We start from the raw sequence: 23,474 nt of genomic DNA, 5'->3' as shown, positions 1-23,474 counted from the left end.
ATTCTGATTTAACTAGCCATTATATAATTGTGTCTAAGCTCTGTCACAGCAGAGTTCCTACTACAGATACACATTTTTTTTCTGGTTAAATAACTGAATGGACCTTTGTTCACCAGGTAACTAACAGACTCATTAGCCAACATTTGATTGCACTGATGTGAAAATGGAGGCACGACGATGTTTAGAAGTACATTTCTCAAGGCCATTATTAGTGACAAGCAGGAGATGCTACATCCAGATGCACCGTCTGTTTGCTAGCGCTCCCTTTCGGTGTTTGTCAGTAAAAGGCCGGAAGGAAATAGACTGTGGTTGTGAGAGGCATTGGGGCCTTGTGCATTCTAAAGCTTTCAGATCCAGACTTAGGAGACGTGGGCCTATTTGGAGACAGAGACGAAGGGACCAACGGAGCAGGACGAGTGAAGGAAGTGAAGGCAATGAAGAGCACAAGCAGCTCAGAGAGTAAGCTGTGGTCTCCTGGGGTTCCCTTGCAGTTTTGAAGGTCCCACCAAACGGAGCCAGACTTGCTGGGCTGAAAAGTGTACTCACTCGCAGCCGTGCTGACGTGCGCTGCACAGTTATCACTATTTTGAAACCAGTAAAGTTAGAAAGATGTGTTGAAAACATTAGGTCAGTTGATGGAAAGTTTTGTGTTTTTTTTTTAGTTGATGGATTTTTAAATGTATCTGTGTGACTGAAATAGACTGCTTGATTTTATTGGCAAGTGAACAGAGATCATACCCAGAAAATAAAACTGTAACAGAATTTTAAAGGTAGTACTTTTCAAATTGGAATATTAAAATATTAAAATCCAGCATATAGAAGTTCTATATAATGATTGTTCAGACTATGATCTATGAAATCTGACTACTTGAATTTCAGTTCTTCTTCCACAGTGTATTAGTTGTGTGACTTTGAGCTCATTACTAAAGCTTTCTACACCTGATTTTCTCATCTGTAAAATGGACATGATAAGCATAGTACCTACCTCTTAAGGAATGTAAAAATACTACGAGGAATACATTGATCTAGAAACATATCTCGGCTCCTAATAAATAATCATAAAATGTTAGTTAGTGTAACTGGTGTTACTAACATTGCTATTACTGTTTGATTTATCACTGTCCTTACCCTCGTCCCCACCCTCATTTCTCCTTCCTGGAAAATTCCTGCATATCCTTCATGTTGAGTTTGTTTTCATCCTCTCTAAAGGAAATCTTTCCTTACTCTCTCCTGCAGAACTCACCTCCCTTCCTCCATTATAGTATCTGTGGTATAGTCTCGGGATGAAAGCCCCAGTGTTGGACCAATAAAGAAGTGACCACCACAGCAGATTCACCGCTCCTGCCCCCAACACCTTTATCCCTAAACTGTTTCTGGTTCCCCTTAAAATCTCGCGTCTGTTCCGTAAGGGCCAGCTGCCCGCTGAAATCACTCCCACAGATCAGACAGTGTGGTGCCTGCCATTCTCCCATTACCCCCCTGGCCCACCTCTGGCGGCGGTGATGTCTCTATCACAACTTGCCCCTCAGGGTGTGATACTCGGCTCTGATAGGAGTTAATGTATGTGACCTCATACAAAGGATTATGTTTATAATTATATGATTATATGATTATCTTCCCCACTACACTGTGAACTCCACAGAACTTTTTCAAGTTTGTATCCATAGTACCTAGTAAGCCTTGGCCACAAAGCAGAAAGTCATTACAGTTTCTGTTTAGAATGAATGAACGAATGTTGTTTGCTTTTGAGTTGGGATGACCAGCTATCCTCTTCTACTGATAAATTCTACTACTTTGATAAAGTTGTGATCTCTAAGGGGCAGTGTGATTTGGCAGAAATATCCTGAAGCAGGAGCCGGAAGATGGAATTTTTGGCTTAGGCAGGCCACTTCTTTGTCCCTTGATTTCCTTCCTTTTAAACTGGTGTAGCACCTGCCCTGCCGACATTACAGAGCTGTCGTAGAAAGTGTGAGATACTGCTTTGTCAATTGAAAGATTCTCAACAAATGAAAACTGTACTACTGTTCTGGAGAATAAGCAGATTTTATTATAATTGTTGTGCTTTGATATGATTCCTACTTTGTTTTACAAAATTTCCAGAATTTCTACAGTAGTTGAAAATTTGTGAGGAAAGATCTGTAACCACAGTGTCAGTCTGTCATGTAACAGTAGAAGTATTTGAAAAATAGTAACTATAATTTAAAATGCTTATTTTAAGATCTCATAATTTGATTCTTTTTCTGCTGTATCTTACTTTGTATACACGTTTCATTTCATTACCTCGCACAGCTTGAATCCAGATATCCCTTTTTATATTCCTTTTAGGTTTTGAGTATAATTTTATTTTATTTTACAATTTTATTTTATTTTATAATTTTATTTTTAATGCTTTCTGCTCTTTGATTTCATTAATCTTTTCCATTCCATGTATTTGAGTAAGTCCAGTTGAGCAGAACAGTGGATATACTACATAACACCGTGGTTTTAGAAAGATGGTCTTTGCTTTTTATAAAATATAAAATCAGTATCTTCTACTAACTGGTAATATCTTCTGTGTGCCTTTGAGCAAGTTACTGAATCTTTTTGTGATTCACTGTCAGCATTTGTAAAATTGGGGTAATGATATCTCAGAATTTTAATATCATTGAATGAGACAACATACGTAAATAGTTTTAAACAGTTTCCTGTACATAGTAAATGCTCAGTAAAAGTTGGTTTTAACTGTTACTGTTGATGATGATAATGACAGTGCATGACAGTTTCTTTTTGAGCCTTTTCTAGACATGCCTCATTTTTCGTTTTATCCCTGGAATAACACTGGGACCATTAACTTTTTATTTCTACCTGAAATCTTTCTATTATTTCTTCTTCGTTGAATCATGGCAATTTATTGTTTTGTTTTTCTAAATCTAGATTTAACGTTAGGCTAAACAATGAACAGTAATTTATGTACAGTTGTTAAATGCAGAATTGAATGAAAGCAGTAAATAATGTCCAAAACCTTTGTAAGTGATACAGTATAAGAAATGCATGTGGTTCCTATCTCACTCATTGAAAAACATCCGTCTAATGGACATTCAAGTCCATCAAAGTTTATCTGTTTACCTGCCATCATGTTTTACTTGACTATCAAAGTTTCACTTTTCACATTTGCAGTAATTCCCACATTCTGGTGTTCATATTAATTGCTTTCAGTTTAACATCCTTACTTTAGAAATTCAGGAGATAATTTGAAGTTACTTTTAGTGGATGATATTCTTTTAAAAAGTTAAGTTTATCATAATTTTGAAATGAATATAGATGATAAACTTTCTTTGGAAAGTAAATCTTAAACTCAACTTTTTTAAAACCACACTCAGTTTGCAATTAATGGTGGTAAATGTTTAGTACGTGGGAAGTGTTGAAGAAGCGTCTAGTTTATACAAAGCCTTTCTGTGCATGTTCTTCCAGTTACATCTGCCGCATAAGTTAAAACTTCAGTGTTTCTAGTCACTGTCTGCTGGAATTTCAAATTTGAGACTTACTGTGTTTATACCAAGAGAACAAAACTGAAATGATATATGTAATTATCTAATTGAATCAACTGCACAGTATTGTGTTTCACAGGAAAAGTTATTCTATAGTGTCACTGATTTAAAATCACAGTTTCTTAAAGCTACATCATAATTCAGTTACTAAAGGTTTCATTTTTAAAAATCTAGTATAATTGTAGAAGTTGAAGCTCTGCTTATTAGTTCATAGCTCGTCAACATTTCAATTATTAGAACTTGCATCTTATTTTCTTAGCCGTGCTACTTCAATATATTATTTTGATCATAAAGGTAACTATGTACTTACTCTTACCTCGCTCCTGAAGTTTCTGCCAGTAATTTGTTTAATCATTTCCTTTTAAGTTTCATCTACTTGTAAGTTGCAAAGTTTCCTTATGCACAACTTTGTAATGAGCATAGTAGGTTTATATGTTATTTTGAAACTGTAATTAGCCTTGAGAAAAAAGATATAATTACAAGAAGATGGAGAGGTATGGTGAGTCTTAAGATTCTTAGAGTGATGGCAGTGTACTTTCAAGGACCGAAAGTGTTAATGATGCAGATGATTTATACCTAATTTCATTCAAAGGTGATGATGCTTCTTGATGGAAATTTATCACGGTTTCTTTCTGGTCAGATAGGATCAATGTCATTAAGAAGAGGACAGAGGTTTTCCTGAAGAAACGCTCCAGAATTGGGAAGAGGAGAGGGAAGAGGGAGAGAGTGTGGGGGGTGGGGGGGGGTGGACCTGAATGAAGACTGTAGGTCACATTGAGTTATGAGATAGAAGGTTCTAGAGAGACTCTACCCTCCTTGAAGGCACTTTGAAACAATAAAACCTTTTTGCTATTTGGAACCTTTTAGATGTAGGAGGGGAAAAGAAGAAAATGTGTATCTAGTTAGTTATATTGATGGGGGGTGTGTAAGCCAGATGTTCACAACGTAAAGACCAGCACTGATGGCGCTCTCGTGCCACTGAAGGAACACCTTTGCAGTGTATGAAAATAACTGATGTACTGGGCATACTTAACATTTTCTAGTGTATTCTGTGCTTTCTGTGTATATGCCTCCCTGTTCGGATCTGAAAAGTAGATATGAGAGGATCCAAATGTGCCATGTTAAATTGTATCAATTATCAGGAATCCTTTGAAAAGACTAACAAATATTCATTAGTTTGATTTAAGGGACTAGTCTAAGCTTTGTCAGTTTGTAACTTTCAATTTATGTTTCTTTTAATAAGTTTCACAGGAGAATTTACAAAGGAATCCCACTCCAGCTCAGAGGGCAAGTCTGGGCCCTCCTCCTGGAGATCCCGAAAATGAAGGAAGAAACCAGAGACCTATATAGTGTGAGTACCGAGAGCCAGCCTGTTATATTTAGAAGTGATCGATGTTGGGGCATATTTGTAAGGAAAATTGACTAACGCCTGGTTGTAGCTACTCATTTGCAATGTAGTATTAATAATAAAGAGATTTGCAATGTCACTTTTAGAGTTTTGGGGAAAATAACAGCAGAATTCAGTTGATCCAACAGCTGCCTGTGTATGATTGACTGTTTTCTTCTTCTTTCCCCTAAGATTGTTACAGTATTTCTAGGTTTTATTTTTTATTTATAAAAAGTTAAACGTTTGACTCAATGATCAGTAATGCTTTCTGTAAATTAGTCAGGGCATTAAATTCACCTCCTTGTCATCTCAGCTATACCCTTTCTAAACCTAAATTTTATATTAACCTTTGAAAGGAATAAGAAACATATATCTAAAAATAACTTTGTGCCATAGAAAAAGTGTTCAATGTCACTAATAAAAAAGGAAATGTAGGGCTTCCCTGGTGGTGCAGTGGTTGGGGGTCCGCCTGCCAATGCAGGGGACACGGGTTTGTGCCCCGGTCCGGGAGGATCCCGCATGCAGTGGAGCGGCTGGGCCCGTGAGCCATGGCCTCTGTGCCTGCGCGTCCGGAGCCTGTGCTCCGCAACGGGAGAGGCCACAGCAGTGAGAGGCCTGCATACCGCAAAAAAAAAAAAAAAAAAGGAAATGTAAATTATAAAAAATAAAAATAACTTTGAAATCTGTTCCTCAGAAGATGTATACAAATAGAATAAGACCGAATAACTGAAATAAAGACAAATTATTTGTAATTTAAACCCAACACCAATTATAAAAGGGGCTTTGGAATGCTCTTTTTATATTTCCATATTTATGTGTAAATAAGCAAAATTTCATCAAGATGTAAGGTAATAGGGCTTCCCTGGTGGCACAGTAGTTAAGAATCCACCTGCCCATGCAGGGGACATGGGTTCGAGCCCTGGTCTGGGAAGATCCCACATGCCGTGGAGCAACTAAGCCCGTGCACCACAACTACTGAGCCTGTGCTCTAGAGCCCACGAGCCGCAACTACTGAGCCCACGTGCTACAACTATTGAAGCCCACGCACCTAGAGCCCGTGGTCCGCAACAAGAGAAGCCACTGCAGTGAGAAGCCCGCGCACCGCAACAAAGAGTAGCCCCCGCTCACCGCAACTGGAGAAAGCCCGCACGCAGCAACGAAGACCCAATGCAGCCCAAAATAAATAAATTAAATAAATAAATTTTTTAAAAGATGTAATAAATATTGGTTAATTTAAACAGTTACTTGTTTTTTATGATGAAAAGAGTTTTTAAATTAGTTGTTTGGACCCTGCACAGATTATGAGTTTTGTCTCAGGATTTTAGAGTTTCAAATTATTTTAGGTGGTTGATTAGATATTTGCCTTTAATGTCATAGTTTTAGAACCAGTATTGAAAAGTGATATCTGAGAGAAATATTTAAAATCTAACCCCAGCCCCTAGTACAGTGTGCCTCTCATATGGTGGGTGCTCAGTAAATATTTATTTAATTAATAAAGAAGAAAATTTTAGTTAGCCTGCTGTTTTGGTTTCCTGGGGCTGCCATAACAAAGTCCCCCAGATGGAGTGGCTTAAAAGAACAGACATTTATTCTCCTGCAGTTCCAGAGGATAGAAATCTGAGATCAGGGTGTCAGCAGGGCCATGCTCCCTTCCCAAGGCTTTAGGGAAGAACCTTTCCTTGACTCTTCCTAGATCCTGGAGTTGCCAGCATCCCCGGTATTCTTTGGCTTGAGGCTGCATCACTCCAGTCTCTCCCTCTGTCTTCAAGTGACCTTTCCTTGTGTGTGTGTGTGTGTGTGTGTCTCACCTTCTAAGGACACTAGTCATTGGATTTAGGGTCCACCCTAATCTAGTATGACCTCCTCTTTACTTGACTACATCTGTAAAGATCGTATTTCCAAATCAATTCAGAGGCCCAGGTTCTGGGTAGACAGGAATTTGGGGGGAGGATACTATTCAACCCAGTACACACGCTAATATTAGAACTGTGGTTCAGGCTTTTTCTACATAGAATAAAATTATTCAGTTACTGTATATCCAGTGTACAGTAACAAGAAAAGAAATGACTTGCCCACCAGTCCTTTCAAGCTTATAATTTTCAGTGCTATCATAAACATTATTTTTACTACTTGAGATTCCTCTAGCATTTAACCAAGTCTTCCTTTCCCAGTTACTTTCTTTTACTCTCTCTTTGCACAAGTAGTATAAATCGCTGTCCTGAAATGGGAAATTCAATGGGAATAAAACTACTTTTTCTTAATCTATTGATACTAAGATTTTTCTCAAATGGTGGAATTGTCCTGATTCCTCAGCCAGTGCTCTTATCTGCTATTTCTCCTGTTCTTTTAACTGTATCTCATCGTTATCTGTCTCTCTGGGGTATAGTGCTCTGACTCACTGATGGTAGAGGTCTGGTGACAGTGGATAACAACCTCACCTGCAGCCGTAGCAAGGCTTAGTCATCTTGTTGGCCAAACCCACAGTGAAATTGCTAGTTTTTCATCTAGATACTTTCCACTGTACTTCTCTTCTCAGGTTTATAGGTTCATTATATTCCTATTTCTTTTAAGTAAAATGTTTATTCTTTATTATTGTGACACTCATGGATCTTAACCCACCCAATCTCAGAGTAACCTTAGAAGTTGCTTATACCTCCTTTCATTAAGATAAGAAATATGCTTGATTTCCTATATTCTGCACATTGGCTTGTAACCATTCTAGGACATAAATAATCTTTCTGCTCTATTATTTTTTACCTGCTTAACTGGGCATTGTTTTTGTCATGAGGTCTTTTTCTATGTTGAATTTTCTTGTCCTCTAGAGCAGTTTTTTTAAATAGATCTTTATTGGAGTATAATTGCTTTACAGTACTGTGTTAGTTTCTGTTACACAACCAAGCAAATCAGCCATATGCATACACAAGTCCCCATATCCCCTCCCTCTAGGTAGCCTCCCTCCCATCCTCCCTATCCCACCCCTCTAAGTCATGATCACAAAGCCTTCCTGTGCTATGCTGCTGCTTCCCACCAGCCAACTGTTTTACATTCGGTAGTGTATATATGTGTACACTATATATATATATATATGTGTGTGTGTGTGTGTGTGTATATATATGTATATATATGTATATGTATATATATATACAAATATGTATATTTGTCCCAGCTTTGCCCTCCCACACCATGTCCTCAAGTCCATTCTCTATATCTACCTCTTTATTCCTGCCCTGCAACTAGGTTCATCAGTACCTTTTTTTTTTAGATTCCATATATATGCATTAGCATATGGTATTTATTTTTCTCTTTCTGACTTACTTCACTCTGTATGACAGCCTCTAGGTCCATCCACCTCAATACAAGTAACTCAGTTTCCTTTCTTTTTATGGCTGAGTAATATTCCATTGTATATATGTGCCTCATCTTCTTTATCCATTCATCTGTCAGTGGACATTTAGGTTGGTTACATGTCTTGGCTATTGTAAATAGTGCTGCAGTGAACATTGTGGTACATGTCCCTTTTTGAATTATTGTTTTCTCAGGGTATATGCCCAGTAGTGGGATTGCTGGGTCATATGGTAGTTCTGTTTTTAGTTTTTTAAGGAACCTCCATACTGTTTTCCATAGTGGTTTTATCAATTTACATTCCCACGAACAGTGCAGGAGGGTTCCCTTTTCACCACACCCTTTCCAGCATTTATAGTTTCTAGATTTTTGGATAATGGCCATTCTGGCCAGCATGAAGTGATACCTCATTGTAGGTTTGATTTGCATTTCTCTAATAATTAGTGATGTTGAGCATGTTTTCATGTGCCTCTTGTCTATCTGTATGTCTTCGTTGGTGAAATGTCTATTTAGGTCTTCCACGCATTTTTTAACTGGATTGTTCGTTTTTTGATGTTGTGCTCCATGAGCAGTTTATATGTTTTGGAGATTAATCCTTTGTTGTTGCATTTGCAAATATTTTCTCCCCTTCTGAGGGTTGTCTTTTTGTCTTGTTTATGGTTTCCTTTTATGTGCAAAAGCTTTTAAGTTTAATTAAGTCCCATTTGTTTTTTTTAATTTCCATTACTCTAGGAGGTGGGTCAAAAAATACCTTGGCTGTGGTTTATGTCAAAGAGTGTTTTTCCTATGTTTTTCTCTAAGAGTTTTATAGTGTCTGTTCTTACATGTAAGTCTTTAATCCATTTGGAGTTAATTTTTGTGTATGGTGTTAGGTAGTGTTCTAATTTCATGCTTTTATATGTAGCTATCCAGTTTTCCCAGCACCACTTATTGAAGAGGCTCTCTTTTCTCCACTGTATGTTCTTGCCTCCTTTGTTGTAAATTAGGTGCCCATATGTGCGTAGGTTTATCTCTGGGCATTCTATCCTGTACCATTGATCTGTATTTCTGTTTTTGTGTCAGTACCATACTGTCTTGATTACAGTAGCTTTGTGGTAGAGTTTGAAGTCAGGGAGCCTGATTCCTCCAACTCTGTTTTTCTTTCTCAAGATTGTTTTGTCTATTCGGGGTCTTTTGTGTTTCCATATGAATTCTAAACATTTTTGTTCTAATTCTGTGAAGAATGCCATTGATAATTTGATAGAGATTGCATTGAATCTGTAGATTGCTTTGGGTAGTATAGTCAGTTTCACAATATTGATTCTTCCAATCCAAGGCCATGGTATATTTCTCCATCTGTTTATGCTGTTTATGTCATCTTTGATTCCTCTCATCATTGTTTTATAGTTTTCTGAGTACAAGTCTTTTGCCTCCTTAGGCAGGTTTATTCCTAGGTTTTTTATTCTTTTTGTTGCAGTGGTAAATGGGAGTGTTTCCTTAATTTCTCTTTCTGATTTTTCATTGTTGGTGTATAGGAATGCCAGAGATTTCTGTGCACTAATTTTGTATCCTGCAACCTTACCAAATTCATGGATTAGTTCTAGTAGTTTTCTGGTGGCATCTTTAGGATTTTCTATGTATAGTATTATTATACATACCTATACTAATTTTATAAAGTAAAATTAGTCTAGGAAACTGTTATGTTAGAAAGAATATAAAAATAAAAGTATAGATAAATCAACAACCGGAAGGTATATCAGTACCACAATAGTAAAAAAAAAGAAAAAAAAATAAAAGAGGGGGTTGGGGAAGGCCTTGACTGTGAAAGGTGGGCCCTAAGCAAGGGTGAGGTTTGGCCAGTGGGCGGGGCCACTGCTCAGGACCCACAGGGCTGGAAAAGGCTGTGAGGGGTGAGGCTTAGGCTCAAGGAACAGAAGGGGTCCAGGCATGCTCCCACCCCTGGTCTCAGCTGGCAGGGGACCTCACCTGGGACCCCAGCAGGCTCCCCGTGCCTGAGTGGGTGGGGCAATCGCCCTCCGCTCCTCTCCCGCTCCTCCCCGAGGGCCCCTCCCACCTGCCTCTCTTGATCTCCCCGGCCTCCCTCCTATACCCCCAGGACCCAGGCGGCCTGGAGGGGGCTTTGGAGCGGGGGATACCGGCTTGGGAGCTCAGCAGGCGCCCCAGCCCGTGTGGGCCAGGCAATCGCCCTCTGCTCCTCTCCCCTCCCACTCTTCCTGGAGAGTCCCTCCCGCTTGCCTCTCCTGATCTCCCCGGCCTCAGGGGTGCCGATCCTGTCTGGCCTCCACTTCTCCAACCCCCTCAGTCCCCCTATGTCCTACTGGTTCACTTTGGGGTTCCCGACTCCTTGGGTGTCACAGTCCCCCACCAGCAGCCAGCAGGTGCCTTAGTGTGGGGAGATGCTAACTCTGCGTCTTCCCACACCACCATCTTCAGGAAAAGTTTTCTAGAGTAATTGACATTATAGATGTCTTTGGGTGTTTTTCTCCTTTTCAACTAAATTTTATTTTAAATCATATTTTATCATGTCTTGTCAAACATTTCCTTTCTGTGTTTTGATACCTCATCTTTTACCAGTGGGCCTGTGGAACAATAATTGAAACCTCTTTGCTTGCCGACTACCTTATTTTTTTTTTTTAAGATATTTAAAGAACAAATATGTAAAGATTATTTTTAAAGCTAAATTTTTGTAATGTCTCTTAGACCAACTTTTATCAGAAATAGCATACAATACTATTTTAGTGGTTGTACAGTTCTCTAGTACAATAGTATAAATATCTTCCTTGGTCTTCAGAACTCTGAAGTGTTTCAAAACACTGTGGAAGTGGTCATGTTTTTAAAAGCTGCAGAAGCTGCCCTTCTCTGAGCTCCTACCTCAAAACACAAAACCCACATACTCACAAAACATTTAACATACATACACATATTCCAGGCAGCCTTGTTTTTTCCACTTTTAGCTTAAGTCAGGAATTAACAGTTATATTTATATATATTTACTAGAATTGGTTTTAACAGAAATATATATTTCCAGTACATGGTAAATAGGTCAATATACTACATGTATATAGATATTTAATTACAATTAAATCTGGTTAAGTATAAATTAATATAATTTTTAATCTCCTACCTGGTTAAACATACTCATTTTGTTCTTTTCCCCCGAAATGCTGCTTAATTGACAGCAGAGAGGGTTTTTTAAAAAGACAAAAACTGCAAGGAATGAGAAAATGGGAGAAGAGATAACATCCTTGCCAATTTTTGGAGACCAGAATTCAGACAAACATTTAGTAATTTTAGCAACCCTGAGAAAACCGGAGGAGCACCTGATTTATATCTCAAAATCCCCAGCAGGCTTCATAATTGCCAGCTCCAGGTACCTCTGGAAGTGGAAGTGAAACTAAAAACAGTAGAAGTGGTTGAAAGCCTGTTGCAGAAGCAGTTCGAGTCCCCCCACCCGCTCCCCACCCCTGCACGAGACTGGGGCAGGGTGTGGGTTACTGTTTGGAGAGGATGAAACAGAAGCCCTGTGGGCTGGAGAGGACACAGACCCGCGGAGGAAAGCACAGAGGGAGGGAATGTCCTGAATTTGGGGCAGTCCCGCCTTTCCCTCCGCTGGGCTTCCAGAACAAAACACCAGCAGCCGGACGCTTGTCCTCCTGACAGGGACTCAGAAGAGTCTAGGAATCTGACCAGCCCAAGAAAATACCCCCAAACTCCTGACTTCAAGGGAAGCCCAGTGAAACCAGCCAGATCACTCCACAATGAAGACAGCAGAGTTTGAAGCCCCACGTCTGCACATAGCGCTTTCCATCAGCTTTCTCATGTCTTCTTTCAAATATGAGTGAGGAGAGGAGCTAGGAGCTAACATGGAAAATAAGAACAAGTAGAAAAAGCAATTTGTGAGAAACAGACTATACAGCAAGAAGAAAACGGAAGAGCTACTGCTGATGTCTTCAGAGGGATAAAAAGAGATAGTGTGTCCATAAAACAAGTACAGGATGCTATAAAAGGAATATTAGAGAACAGAGCTTATGAATATAAAAAATGATAGTAGAAATGAAAAATTCTAGAGGAGGGTTTGAAAATAACAAGTGAAGAAATTTCCCAGAAAATAGATTGTGAAGTCAAAACTCAAATCAATGAGTTTTTAAGATTGAAAAGACCCATCATGTGCCCAAACCTGTGGCTAAAAATATATCCAAGCCAAGCACAGAAATTGCAAGTTTCAAAACTTGAAGATAGAAGCTCCTATAAGCTTCTAGAGAGGAAAAAATAGATTTCATATAAAGAAGAAAGAATTAGAATGGCAACACTGGAAGCTAGAAGACAGTGAAGGTGGTGCCTTTTGAGCAAAAATATTTTCTGACTTAGAATTCTAAAATAGCCAAATAGCTAAGAAAGAGGATAGATTTATCAGACATTCAAAGTGTCACAAAATTTATCTCCCGCACGCCCTTTCATAGGAGCTACTGGAGGACAAGCTCCTCCAGAACAAGGGAATAAACCAAGAAAGATGTGAGATGCAGGGGACAGGGGACCCAAGCAAAGGAAGGCCTAGCAGATGGTGAAGGGAGACCCCCTGAGACCCCTGCTGAGCAGCGGGTCCAAAAGCTCCGGAAGCCAGGTCTGCAGGGAGGGCACCTGTTCTGTTAGAATAGCACCAGGAGAGGTTGGTGCAACTTAAAGTGAGTTTGGATTGAATTAGCGACACATATGTAGAAAATGAAGCAAATCAAGAAACAAGGCAATGATAAGCCCCAAGGAAAACAAAAACATTGTGCTAGAAAGAAGAAAGGAAGCATAGCGAACTGCATGGCTCACCTGTGAAGAGTCTTAGGAACACAAACTCCAAAACGCTCTCCATCCAAAATGAAAATCAAACTGTACTGGCAGGATGGGAGGGAGAGGAGGAGGTGTGGATGGGGAGAAACCTTTCATTGTGCACCATTTTATATTGTTTTCATTTTTTAACCATGGAAATGGCTTTCCTAAGTCAAAAAAAGTTTTTTAAAGAGAATTACTTTACCATTTGTCATAGGCATTTTGACAACCGATTTCCATTAAAATGTGCTTTCTTCCCCTCTTTTTCCTTTTCAGAAATTAAAACACAGAGCACGAGGTTGTTCACCTGATATCAGACAAATAGACCTTGATGTCAACCGCACATTTAGGGACCATATCATGTTTAGAGACAGATATGGTGTGAAGTAAGTAAAGTTTAGTATTATGAACTATGAATAGCATTTACAAATAGTCTTTATCAGTTTGAAATGTCAGTGTTTGGAATGTCATGTATAGATGATAATTTTGATTCCAATTCTAAGGGTTTTAAGTTTTGGTGGATCATTTGTTCCATATTGTGTACAATTCAGGAGCCAATTTAACTTAATTTTTTAACCTTTGATATAGTAGGTGCTATAAAATTGCTATAAAATCATTTTATGATCTGGGAATTCTTAAATATATGGTAGATACTTTTATTAAAAGTGTTAGGGGCTTCCCTGGTGGCGCAGTGGTTGAGAATCCGCCTGCCGATGCAGGGGACACGGGTTCGTGCCCCGGTCCGGGAAGATCCCACATGCCGCGGAGCGGCTGGGCCCATGAGCCATGGCCGCTGAGCCTGTGCGTCCGGAGCCTGTGCTCCGCAACGGGAGAGGCCGCAACAGTGAGAGGCCCGCGTACCACCAAAAAAAAAAAAAAAAAAAAAAAAAAGTGTTAGAAAAGAAATGAGAGATTGTGTTACTTTTTGAGAGCCGTGTCAGCAATAAATGTATTCTTAGACCGTTGACTCCATGCAAAGGTGAAACTAAAAAAATGGGAAATACGCAAATGAAATGACTATATCAGTTTAGGAATGAAAGGTACAGTTTTGCTGACCTCCATATCGGTTAAGGTTCAACCAGAGAAAAAGAAACCAGCAAGAGATGTAAACTAAGGGATTTATCGTGGGGAATTGGACCTGACTAGGCAAGTTCAACTAGGTCCAAGTTGCAGGACCTGACTAGGCAAGTTCAAGATCCGTAGGGCGGGCGGGCGGGCCGTCAGGAAGCGCAGCCAGAGCTCTTGGGTGGGTGCGCGCGAAGCTGCTGCGGAGGAATCCATCCTTCAGGGAAGCCTCGGATCTGCTCTTCCGGCCTTTTGACTGCTTGACCCAGGGCTTCCCTGTCCCCTACTTCAAGTCAATTGACTGTGTACTTTAATGACATTTACAAAACACCTTTCCTACAGCAGCGCCTACATTAGGGTTTGAATAACTGGGGGTTGTAGCCTGGCCAAGTGGACACGTAAAGCTAACCATCACAGTCCACCCATGTCAACTTAATTTCCGCATAAAGACGATAAAGTCATGCTTTGCCTAACATGGTACAGCTATTCTACTTACGACTGAAAATACGCTAACCTCCTCCCCACAAAAAGATGCAGCGCCCTTGGGCAGTGTTTACTCTTTCTGCGTTGATATGTGTAACCTAAATTCTGTGATACAAAGTCAACTATTATTAAACATCTTATGTTAGATGATAAGGAAAAGAGAAGGAAGAAAACACATTAAAATATATACACAAACATATTGATATCAAACTAAGGAAATGCTCAAAGCATCTATAGTCAGCAGTTCTGCGACTGGGCGTGTGGTCACTGCTGGCTGGTTTCTTGCCTTCCTGCCACCCACCCCGTATTCCCTGCACCTTCAGCAGGTGCCTCGGCTGGCCGTGGTTCTTTGCCTGCTGGGGACACCTAAACCTTTATTCCTGAGGAGTCTGGACCATTAGCAGTCCTGCCTGAATTGGCTTGGGGAGGTTTTCCGTTGACTTTAATCACAGGGTTTGGTTATACTCAGAGGCACCATAAGTGTCTTCTGTGGTCTAGACGTGCTCCTGCTTACGTCCACTGTGTCCTAGCACCCCCCTTCCCCTTCGTGTTCGGGATCAGTCCCTCCAGCCGGTACAGTCACCTCCTTCTTTGCCTGTTGATTCGGAGGCATGAGGAGCCCAGCGTGGCCGGGTGGCCGTCTCGGCTTCCAGTTCAGTGGAATCGTAGTGTCTCCTGGTGGGGACGTTCCTCGCTTTGGAGCCAGGACCTCTAGAGCAGCGGAGCCAAGCATGTTGTTAGTGGACCCGAGAGGTGACTGTGTGTGGAGCCACTCCCGTTCCCACCCCTGGATCCTGGGAGAGGCAGTGCTGGTGCTGGAGGCTGATTTCAGGTGCATACCGCCTCCTGGGGGACATGCCCCCCCTGCAAGGTACTTCTCGGAGCTGGCGGTGTGAGTGAGTCTTCAGAAGGCCGGTCCGCAGCTCCGTCCAGCCGGCTCCTTCTATGGGGATGATTCTATAGTGAGAGTAGTTCAGTGAAAGAGGGGAACAAATTGAAGAAACTGTGAAGCCCTTCGTGCTTTTGGCTATAAATCCTTTCTGTCAAATTTAGCCTCAAGTTTAGACTGTATTGTTTAAATTTGAGCTCGGGGATCATTTCCTTATTGTAGTAGTAGTTTTATCTGGATTATCTGTTTATCTTCAGTCAAACTGTTACTTATTTTTTTAAGTTTATAATTTTAAAAATATGTGAAAAAAAACCTAAATTGTGTTCAATGTAAATTTCTTTTTCTAGGCAGCAATCCCTGTTCCACGTTCTTGCTGCATATTCTATCTACAATACGGTAAGTTGGAGCACGCCTGCCCACAGCTTTTTGAGTTGTGCTCTGAGCGCCTGGAGGAGATCTTTGGGCCTCCCTCCTGACAAGGCCCCTTTGGCCTGCACTGCTTCATCTCAGGACTGGACGGACTCCAGGTCTCTGTGGATCTTCCTGAGGCTCCCGTGGCCCCCCTGGCGTCTTAGAGCAGAGCTGCTTGCGAAGCGGGAAAACCACAGTATGACAGCGAAGCTCACTTTCCCCCTCTTTCTCCGGACTGTTTTGTTATGTTTTGTGTTGTTGTTTGTCTTGTTTGTATTTTAAGCAAGTAGGAGTGGAATGAGCAGCGCTGAAGGACAGGAAGCGGTAGCTAGGTTACCTTCTGCCTGACTCTTGGTAGCTCCTCATTGCCCCGGGAGCTTGCCTTTCAGGCTCACATTTCATTTATTCAGTGAGGTCCAGGTAGGAGACCACATGTACCTACTTGCTGTCTCCTGGCGTAGGCCAAACTAAGCTTTCAGGTATTAGAACATGTTATTCTTAAGGCATTGATTACTCTGGGGGGAGAGAGATTTGGGAGGGAAGATCAACTAGTGTCGAAACCAGTGTAGATGCCAAATTAATGCTTGTTGACTAGATTCCAGGAAGGACACCTTGAACCTTGGGGTGTATCATTTCTCTTATAGTCAAAACCCTTAAGCTACAAGGGACAGAAATTCACTCAAACAAGAGCAAGTTTAAAAGGGACTGATTAAAGGGCCTTCTCATAGAAATGAAGCTCAGGGGGGTTGGAGCTGGAGAGTGAGAAGCCTCCAGTGAGAAGAGCTTCACTTTCTCTCTCTTCCACTCTGTGGCCATGTGATAACTCTGATTGTCTCTGGGAACTGTTCATTCCACTGTTTCTGTCTCCAGATTGCTTTCTTTGTCTGCTTATCTGTTTTTCCAAGGCTAATATTGCACCCGTGGACTCAGCGTGACCGTTCTGTTCAAGTACATACCACCATCGGATTGCAGTCTCTGTGGCTTTATTCAATTTTCTTAGAGAAATTAGTATATTAGTCTTGCAGCCAATTAATGGTTCCCTGGGGCCAGGTGTCCTCTGCTCCATCAGCTTTGGTTCACATGGCACAGACATGAATCTCTAAGGCCATGTTATAAGCAGGGATTATGGGGAGCGTGGGCAGTTCTCAGGGCAGGAGCATAGGCTGGATAGGTACCCCACAATGTGTCTGTATAAGGGTCCGGAAGTCTAGAGGAGAAAAGACAGCAGATTTGGGAACTATATGAGGAGGGAAATTTGCCAGCATCTGAGCGAAGAAGAGGACTATTTGAGCTGAGAATCACACCTAAAACAGAAAAATAAACAGCCTTTACAGAAGGTGTAATGGTACTGAACAGGGCTCAGTAAAATCCACGTAGGTTAAACTTGCCCGTACTTCTTCATTTATTCTCCAATACCAGGTGCATTCTTTGATAGTATGTGGCTCAGTGCTGTTGAGATTGTAATATTTCTCTATAGAATTGCCATTAAATAATGTGTTTGGGCATTTTCTGATTGTTTTCTACATCAGTTTTTTATATGTGCATGTACATGTAATTCGATCTGAAAACCCCCAGTTTCTCTGTTCTCATTTTCTCTTTAGGAAGTTGGATACTGTCAGGGGATGAGCCAGATCACAGCGCTACTGCTCATGTATATGAATGAAGAGGATGCCTTCTGGGCCCTGGTCAAACTGTTCTCGGGCCCCAAACACGCCATGCATGGTGAGAACACCCCATAGTTGATCATCAGCAACAAACGAGGGAGGGAGAAAAAGGCAAATTCAAACAAAGTCATACTTTGGATGATGCTTGGTAGGGTTAAGTACAAAACAACGTTTAGGGGCTTCTTTAATTCATTAGTGTTTGTTACTGGTTTCTTATTTAATTCTTCTCTATTGGACTTTTCTCTTTACATTTATATTCCTTTGTGTTTACTACAAAGTATACTGCTGACATTTTAAAACTCTTTCCTTACTTGGCCCAGTCAAGAGAAACTAATTTAGGTTTAGAAGAATTTAGGAAAAACTGAATTATTGAGAGCTTTTGATCAAAACTTTTAGACAGTCATGCATTCAGTGAAATGTCTACTATTGACTGGATATTGTGATGTATACTTCTTTGTCAAAGAATATTAATTGAGAAATGACACTTAGGTGTTTAAAGGAAAGGTACACAGTAATTAAGTAGTTTTGTATTTCATGTGTGTGTTTCAGTTCTTTCAGCCTTAAAATTGACTCCATTTTACAGTGAAAAGGCTGATAACGTATTCTGGGCACTTTATTCTTTAATATTTCAAAACTTGCATAATGTTTTGGTTTTCAAGTTAGGAGGTTTTTAATAACGTTTTCGTTATATTTGCCAAGCATATGCAGTAAACTTTACTTGTGAGAGTTTGGATTGCAGCTTCTCTTGGAAATAAAAGTGGCATTTGTCCATAGAATGCAAAATTATTTTCCCAGTGCCACTGCGTGTGATAATAACAAATTAAAAACAATTTTAACACTAATCACTCTGAGAATGGACCATCTTAGTTCTGTTTGTGAACGTTAAAGCTTTATGTGGGGGCTTCCCTGGTGGCGCAGTGGTTGAGAGTCCGCCTGCCGATGCAGGGGATACGGGTTCGTGCCCCGGTCCGGGAAGATCCCACATGTCGCGGAGCGGCTGGGCCCGTGAGCCATGGCCGCTGAGCCTGCGCGTCCGGAGCCTGTGCTCTGCAATGGGAGAGGCCACAACAGTGAGAGGCCCGCGTACCACAAAAAGAAAAAAAAGCTTTATGTGGTAGGGAACCTGCCACATATTAAAGTAATATTTTAAATTTTCAAAAGTGTGACCTTCCATAGTCCATAGTTTATTAAATCTCACATTCTTACCATGTGGTTATTGTGGGGGCATTGTGTGTGTCTGTCTGTCCATCTGTCTGTCTGTCTGTTTCTCCCTCAGTGTTCCCTGTGAATCTTTTAAAAAATGAATACTATCTGCATGATAACTGTTTCTGGTCACTTTGCATCCCAGAAAGAGACTCCAGTAGTAAAACACATTATATTGAGCTGCCATCCAATAGACAGTATCATTTCAAAAGGCATCTTGAAGAAGAATAACTCTTCCTTATCAGTCTTCATTTTGCTTTACCCTGAGATGGTGTTGCTGATATATCTTGAAGTACAATGGAATGTTACAGTTTAAGTAGTATGTAATTATGTGGAATACCGCCCAGTTTTAGAAAATTCATTCTTTTAAACCTGATAGCTTGCTTTCAGTAATTATTGTCACCAGTCTAATCTATAAAGCAGTATGAATTTTACTATCCTAACATTTACATTACCAGAGCAGTTTAGGTCATTATTATGGGTAAGTTTGTACTTAGAGATATTTGTTGCAAGGTCTGCCTGTGAAGTTATATAACTGAAGGTTACCTCAGTATTTTGCATTTCCTATATGAAAGTGGTATCACTTACCAATGTGTAGAATAAAGAGAGGGCTGAAGAAAATGAGATTTAAAATATCAAGTCTGGGACACCACTGAAAAGTGAAGCAGAGTTGGGTATCTTAGCACCCTTGAGCACTTGTGTATTTCTGAAGGGATTGCCTTTTTCAAAATCAGACTTTTTCTTGAAATTCTTCCAACTCCCATTCCTATCAAATTGACCATGAAAGTGGCACGGAGAGAGAAACATGGATTTTTTATTTACTCACTTCACTGGACAGTGTTACTAAGGGAGGAAGTTGCTGTCTGGGAAGTTCTACACGCACCTTAGAAAGCGGAGAATTAGCTCAGAAGTAGCGCTTCCCTGAAGATTATAAAGCCGTGTTTCCCAGCACTGTGTTCCTTGGGTTCTTGGAGGGACGTAGTTTCACTTTTTGGAAACAGGCGTGCTGTGTGGAAAAATGGACTCCGAGAGCCAGTAAGGCTGGGAGATGAGCTAAACGAAGAAAACCAGGTTTCTTTAGTCTATAAAGCAACTTAGAAACATTCAGAAGTTCATACGCCTCGTGAACGTAGGCAAGAAGCGTATATATAACACACAGTATTTCTCCTGGATTCTTTTAAAAACATAGAACATTTAGTAACATTTTTCAAAGTTAAGTGGAACCCAGGTTGGAAAACGCTAATGTGGATAAATCATAAATTCATTGTGTATGCATCCTTTTTAACAGATTATATAGAATATCTGAAAGGAAATTTTTGAATGAAAATAGATGTGAAATTCCATGACTTAAATACACAAAATTAATACTAACTTCCCATTTACAGTTACTTCCTAGAAATCTTATAGATTATATTGTATAATCAGTTGGGATAGAATATATTAACATCGATCATATAGTGCCCGTATGTTTTAGCTGATGTTAAGTATCACTTATAGAAAGGATTAAAAAGTGACAATAACCTTGGCATGGTACTGGAGTAAGCCTGAAAAGGGTAATAAAATGTTTGTTATGTAATGTATTAATGGTAAAACAACATAAGTGATCAAGATTGGAATAACTTATAAAAATGTGTACATATGAGACATGACCCAGTACTTCAAGAGAACAGATAATCTTGATAAATGGCTTCAGTTTCCATTTTTTCTTAGTTTCCCTTTTAATTCAGAAATATTCTGTCCTCTTTTATACTTTTACAAGGATATAGAAGATTCTTAGCAAACACATACTAGACTGTAAGTTTCATTAACCAAAGCTTATACACAATTGTTTCCTTGGAGGGGAGGAAAAATATTTGGGCGATTACTGGATTTGTTGTTCTTGTTGTTGTTGACAGTTAAAAGATGAAAGAAGAAGTATGTTGCTCTTTAAAATAGAGATTTCTGTTGGTATTGTTTATGAAGTATTGTTTTTATGTTTATATTCTAGGATTTTTTGTCCATGGTTTCCCCAAACTCTTGAGGTTTCAAGAACATCATGAAAAAATACTGAATAAATTTTTGTCCAAGCTTAAGCAGCACTTGGTAGGTAGCTGTGACATTGACTTACACCCACCTACACCAAGAATAAAGCTAGAAGACTTGAGTGCAGCCGTTGGTCCCAATTACCCTATTGATTTATAGTCTTGTCCATGTCATTTACTGAGCAGTTGTAATTCCCAGTTGTTCAAAGGACGTTAGATTTGTGAAATTTAGTACGGATGAACTATCACAGCCCTAACTCATAAAATCAAACTTTGAAGCTGATATATACGAACAATATAGTTTTTAAGGATGTGTGATTTCTCAGTGATTTGGGAGGTTTTTTAATCACACTAAAATATTTTAAGAGTCATACAAACTCATCCTCAGTGAACCATATACATGCTGTCCTGTAAAACACAGTAATTTAATAAAGGAAGGATACATCCCTTTAAATATATTAAAGAGAAGCAAAGTGTTATATTACAATCCTATCTTATGAAGGGTTTATTCTCAGGGTGATTTTCAAAAGTAAAATTGAGGGAGTCAGAAGAGAAGAAGTGGAACTACTCCAGCACGAAAAGAGATTTCTAATGAATGGTTTTGTTTAGCTGTGACAGCTACCTCCAAAAACCTGCCTAACTTTTAGTATTATATTGTCGTATTTTGTGTGCTGCAATCCAGAAGTTGTGAAGTCTTTGTTTTTTCCAGGATTCTCAAGAAATCTACACAAGTTTTTACACAATGAAATGGTTTTTTCAATGTTTCCTTGATCGGGTGAGTATTTATTTACAAAGCCCAATCATAAAATTACCAATACCAGCCAAGGGCAAACTGTTAATCTTATTTCTGTTTTGTTTTAATTGTAGACTCCCTTTACACTAAACCTCAGAATATGGGACATCTATATCTTTGAAGGAGAACGAATTCTTACTGCTATGTCTTACACAATCTTAAAATTACACAGAAGTAAGAAAATGTTTAATTATAAAGATTTCACAAAAATCTAGCCTTGTTTTAACTTTGATTTCTCATTACCCACCCAAATTCATTTTCTTTCAGTAATGAGTTTAAAAAATTCTTGGAAATCAGTGAAATTATCTTCAGTTGGCACTTTACTTTCATTGGTTCTTCCTCATGACCAGAAGCTTACTACATTGGAAAAGGTCTTTGATTCTTTTCTCTATGTCATTTTCATCTTCACAGTTCTGTAGAATGCAGTGTATATGTTTCACTAATAATAATATTCCTGTTAGTTATTTGTTTCCACGGGGGATCTCTTATTTCTTTTCATTGGTCTGAATCTCAGGTTTGTAGTAGGAAAAGGGAGAGACCAAAGAAGCCAGGCCCCTTAGTTAAAAGGGCTGGTGAGGACATTTTCCTTTACTGTGTCCTTCACCCAGGAAAAAAGCATCCAGCCCCACGCCGTAGACCAGAGATGGGGAACCTCCAGCTCATCTCCCTGTTTTGCTGCTTTGTGGCCTCTGAACCGTGTCCACAGTTGCCCAAATGTAACACAAGGCTTTTAAAAGCCTTCAGTTGCAGTATTTCAAGGGCTCTGTAAATTTGATATGCTGTGCCTTAAGTCAAGGAATGAGAGTTTCTCTTTATGAATATAAAGAACCTTATTCGTCTTAAAGTCTCAACCCAACCTTAAAACTTTGGTGACTCTTCTTGTAACAATGCAGAGAAGAGAGTCACTGGAAGCTTTGGAACCTCACACAACACTTCCAGCCTAGGGCACAGCCTAGGTTCACGTTCGTTGTATACTCTGCATCTTATCTTGTTCTTGAATGATCATCTCTTCAGTTGCCCCCATAACTTATAAGCTAATTGAGTGCTTGGGGTCATGTTTCGTTTTAGTTATAGTTTTCATGTTATAGTTTTTCTCCCTGCTGTGCTTGGCTTTGTTCTGAGAATGTGTTAGGTACTTTGATATGAGATTGCTTGATTGCTTAACTTGAAAACCGTGGCCTTCAGGAGCACCAGATTATCCAAATTCTAGGTTGGAATGAAACTTTAAAATCAACGACTGTATAGTTTACTCTGAAAGAAGACGATTCAGAAGTGTTGTGGTCCATTTCCCTCCCTCCCCAACACTCAAACCACAGCACCAAGATGAAACGATTTGGCAATGAATACCTCCCAAGACTCGGGGTCTGTCATAACCACAGGAAATCAATCAATCAGTCTCTCCTCTCACCCCCTTTACTTCTTTTCTCTCTTTCTGGATTATGAACGGACAAAAATGTAGAGCAAAAGTATACTAAACATCGTTACTTTCGTTTACCTTAGTTAGCTTAAACATTATTAGCTTAATGTTCCCTAAGCCGTGAGAAAGTAAAAACATGATGTTATATTTCCCTGTAGCTCTCTTCCTCCTCTTAAATTATGTTTTACTTCAGACTCTTACTTAATTTTGACAAGTAAAAAGTTTCTCTACCTTTTGTAAATAAACTTTAAGCATAACAGTTAGTTTATATCCTACCGTGTCATTAGATTAAATAAGCTGTGGAAAACCTTTGTCTGCTGCTGTGTATTTTTTCTCGTTAGGAAGACACAGCTCAAGGACTTAACATGAAGTTCCTTCACCATATAAACCTTCAAAAACTGTCTGGACCAATAGTTAGCTGAAGCTCGTAAGATTTTTTTTCTTGTTTTTTTCC

General features: G+C 39.6%; 1 protein-coding gene across 3 annotated transcripts in view; it reads left to right on the top strand.

Moving 5' to 3' along the window:
- Positions 1 to 23,474, top strand: part of USP6NL (USP6 N-terminal like) — a 130,361-nt gene that overhangs the window by 93,706 nt on the left and 13,181 nt on the right. For all 3 annotated transcript variants that reach the window (XM_059058973.2, XM_067030232.1, XM_067030233.1), the window contains 7 exons: positions 4,771 to 4,878; positions 13,351 to 13,460; positions 15,859 to 15,907; positions 17,524 to 17,644; positions 20,777 to 20,871; positions 21,520 to 21,585; positions 21,678 to 21,777. In XM_059058973.2, the coding sequence (XP_058914956.1) occupies positions 4,771 to 4,878; positions 13,351 to 13,460; positions 15,859 to 15,907; positions 17,524 to 17,644; positions 20,777 to 20,871; positions 21,520 to 21,585; positions 21,678 to 21,777 (649 nt within the window). The remainder of the gene's footprint in view (positions 1 to 4,770; positions 4,879 to 13,350; positions 13,461 to 15,858; positions 15,908 to 17,523; positions 17,645 to 20,776; positions 20,872 to 21,519; positions 21,586 to 21,677; positions 21,778 to 23,474) is intronic.

The sequence above is a fragment of the Kogia breviceps genome, chromosome 3, assembly GCF_026419965.1.
Source record: "Kogia breviceps isolate mKogBre1 chromosome 3, mKogBre1 haplotype 1, whole genome shotgun sequence".
Classification (NCBI taxonomy): Eukaryota; Metazoa; Chordata; class Mammalia; order Artiodactyla; family Physeteridae; genus Kogia; species Kogia breviceps.
Note: the sequence above shows the minus strand (reverse complement) of the source record. Positions and strands in the feature narration are given on the sequence as shown.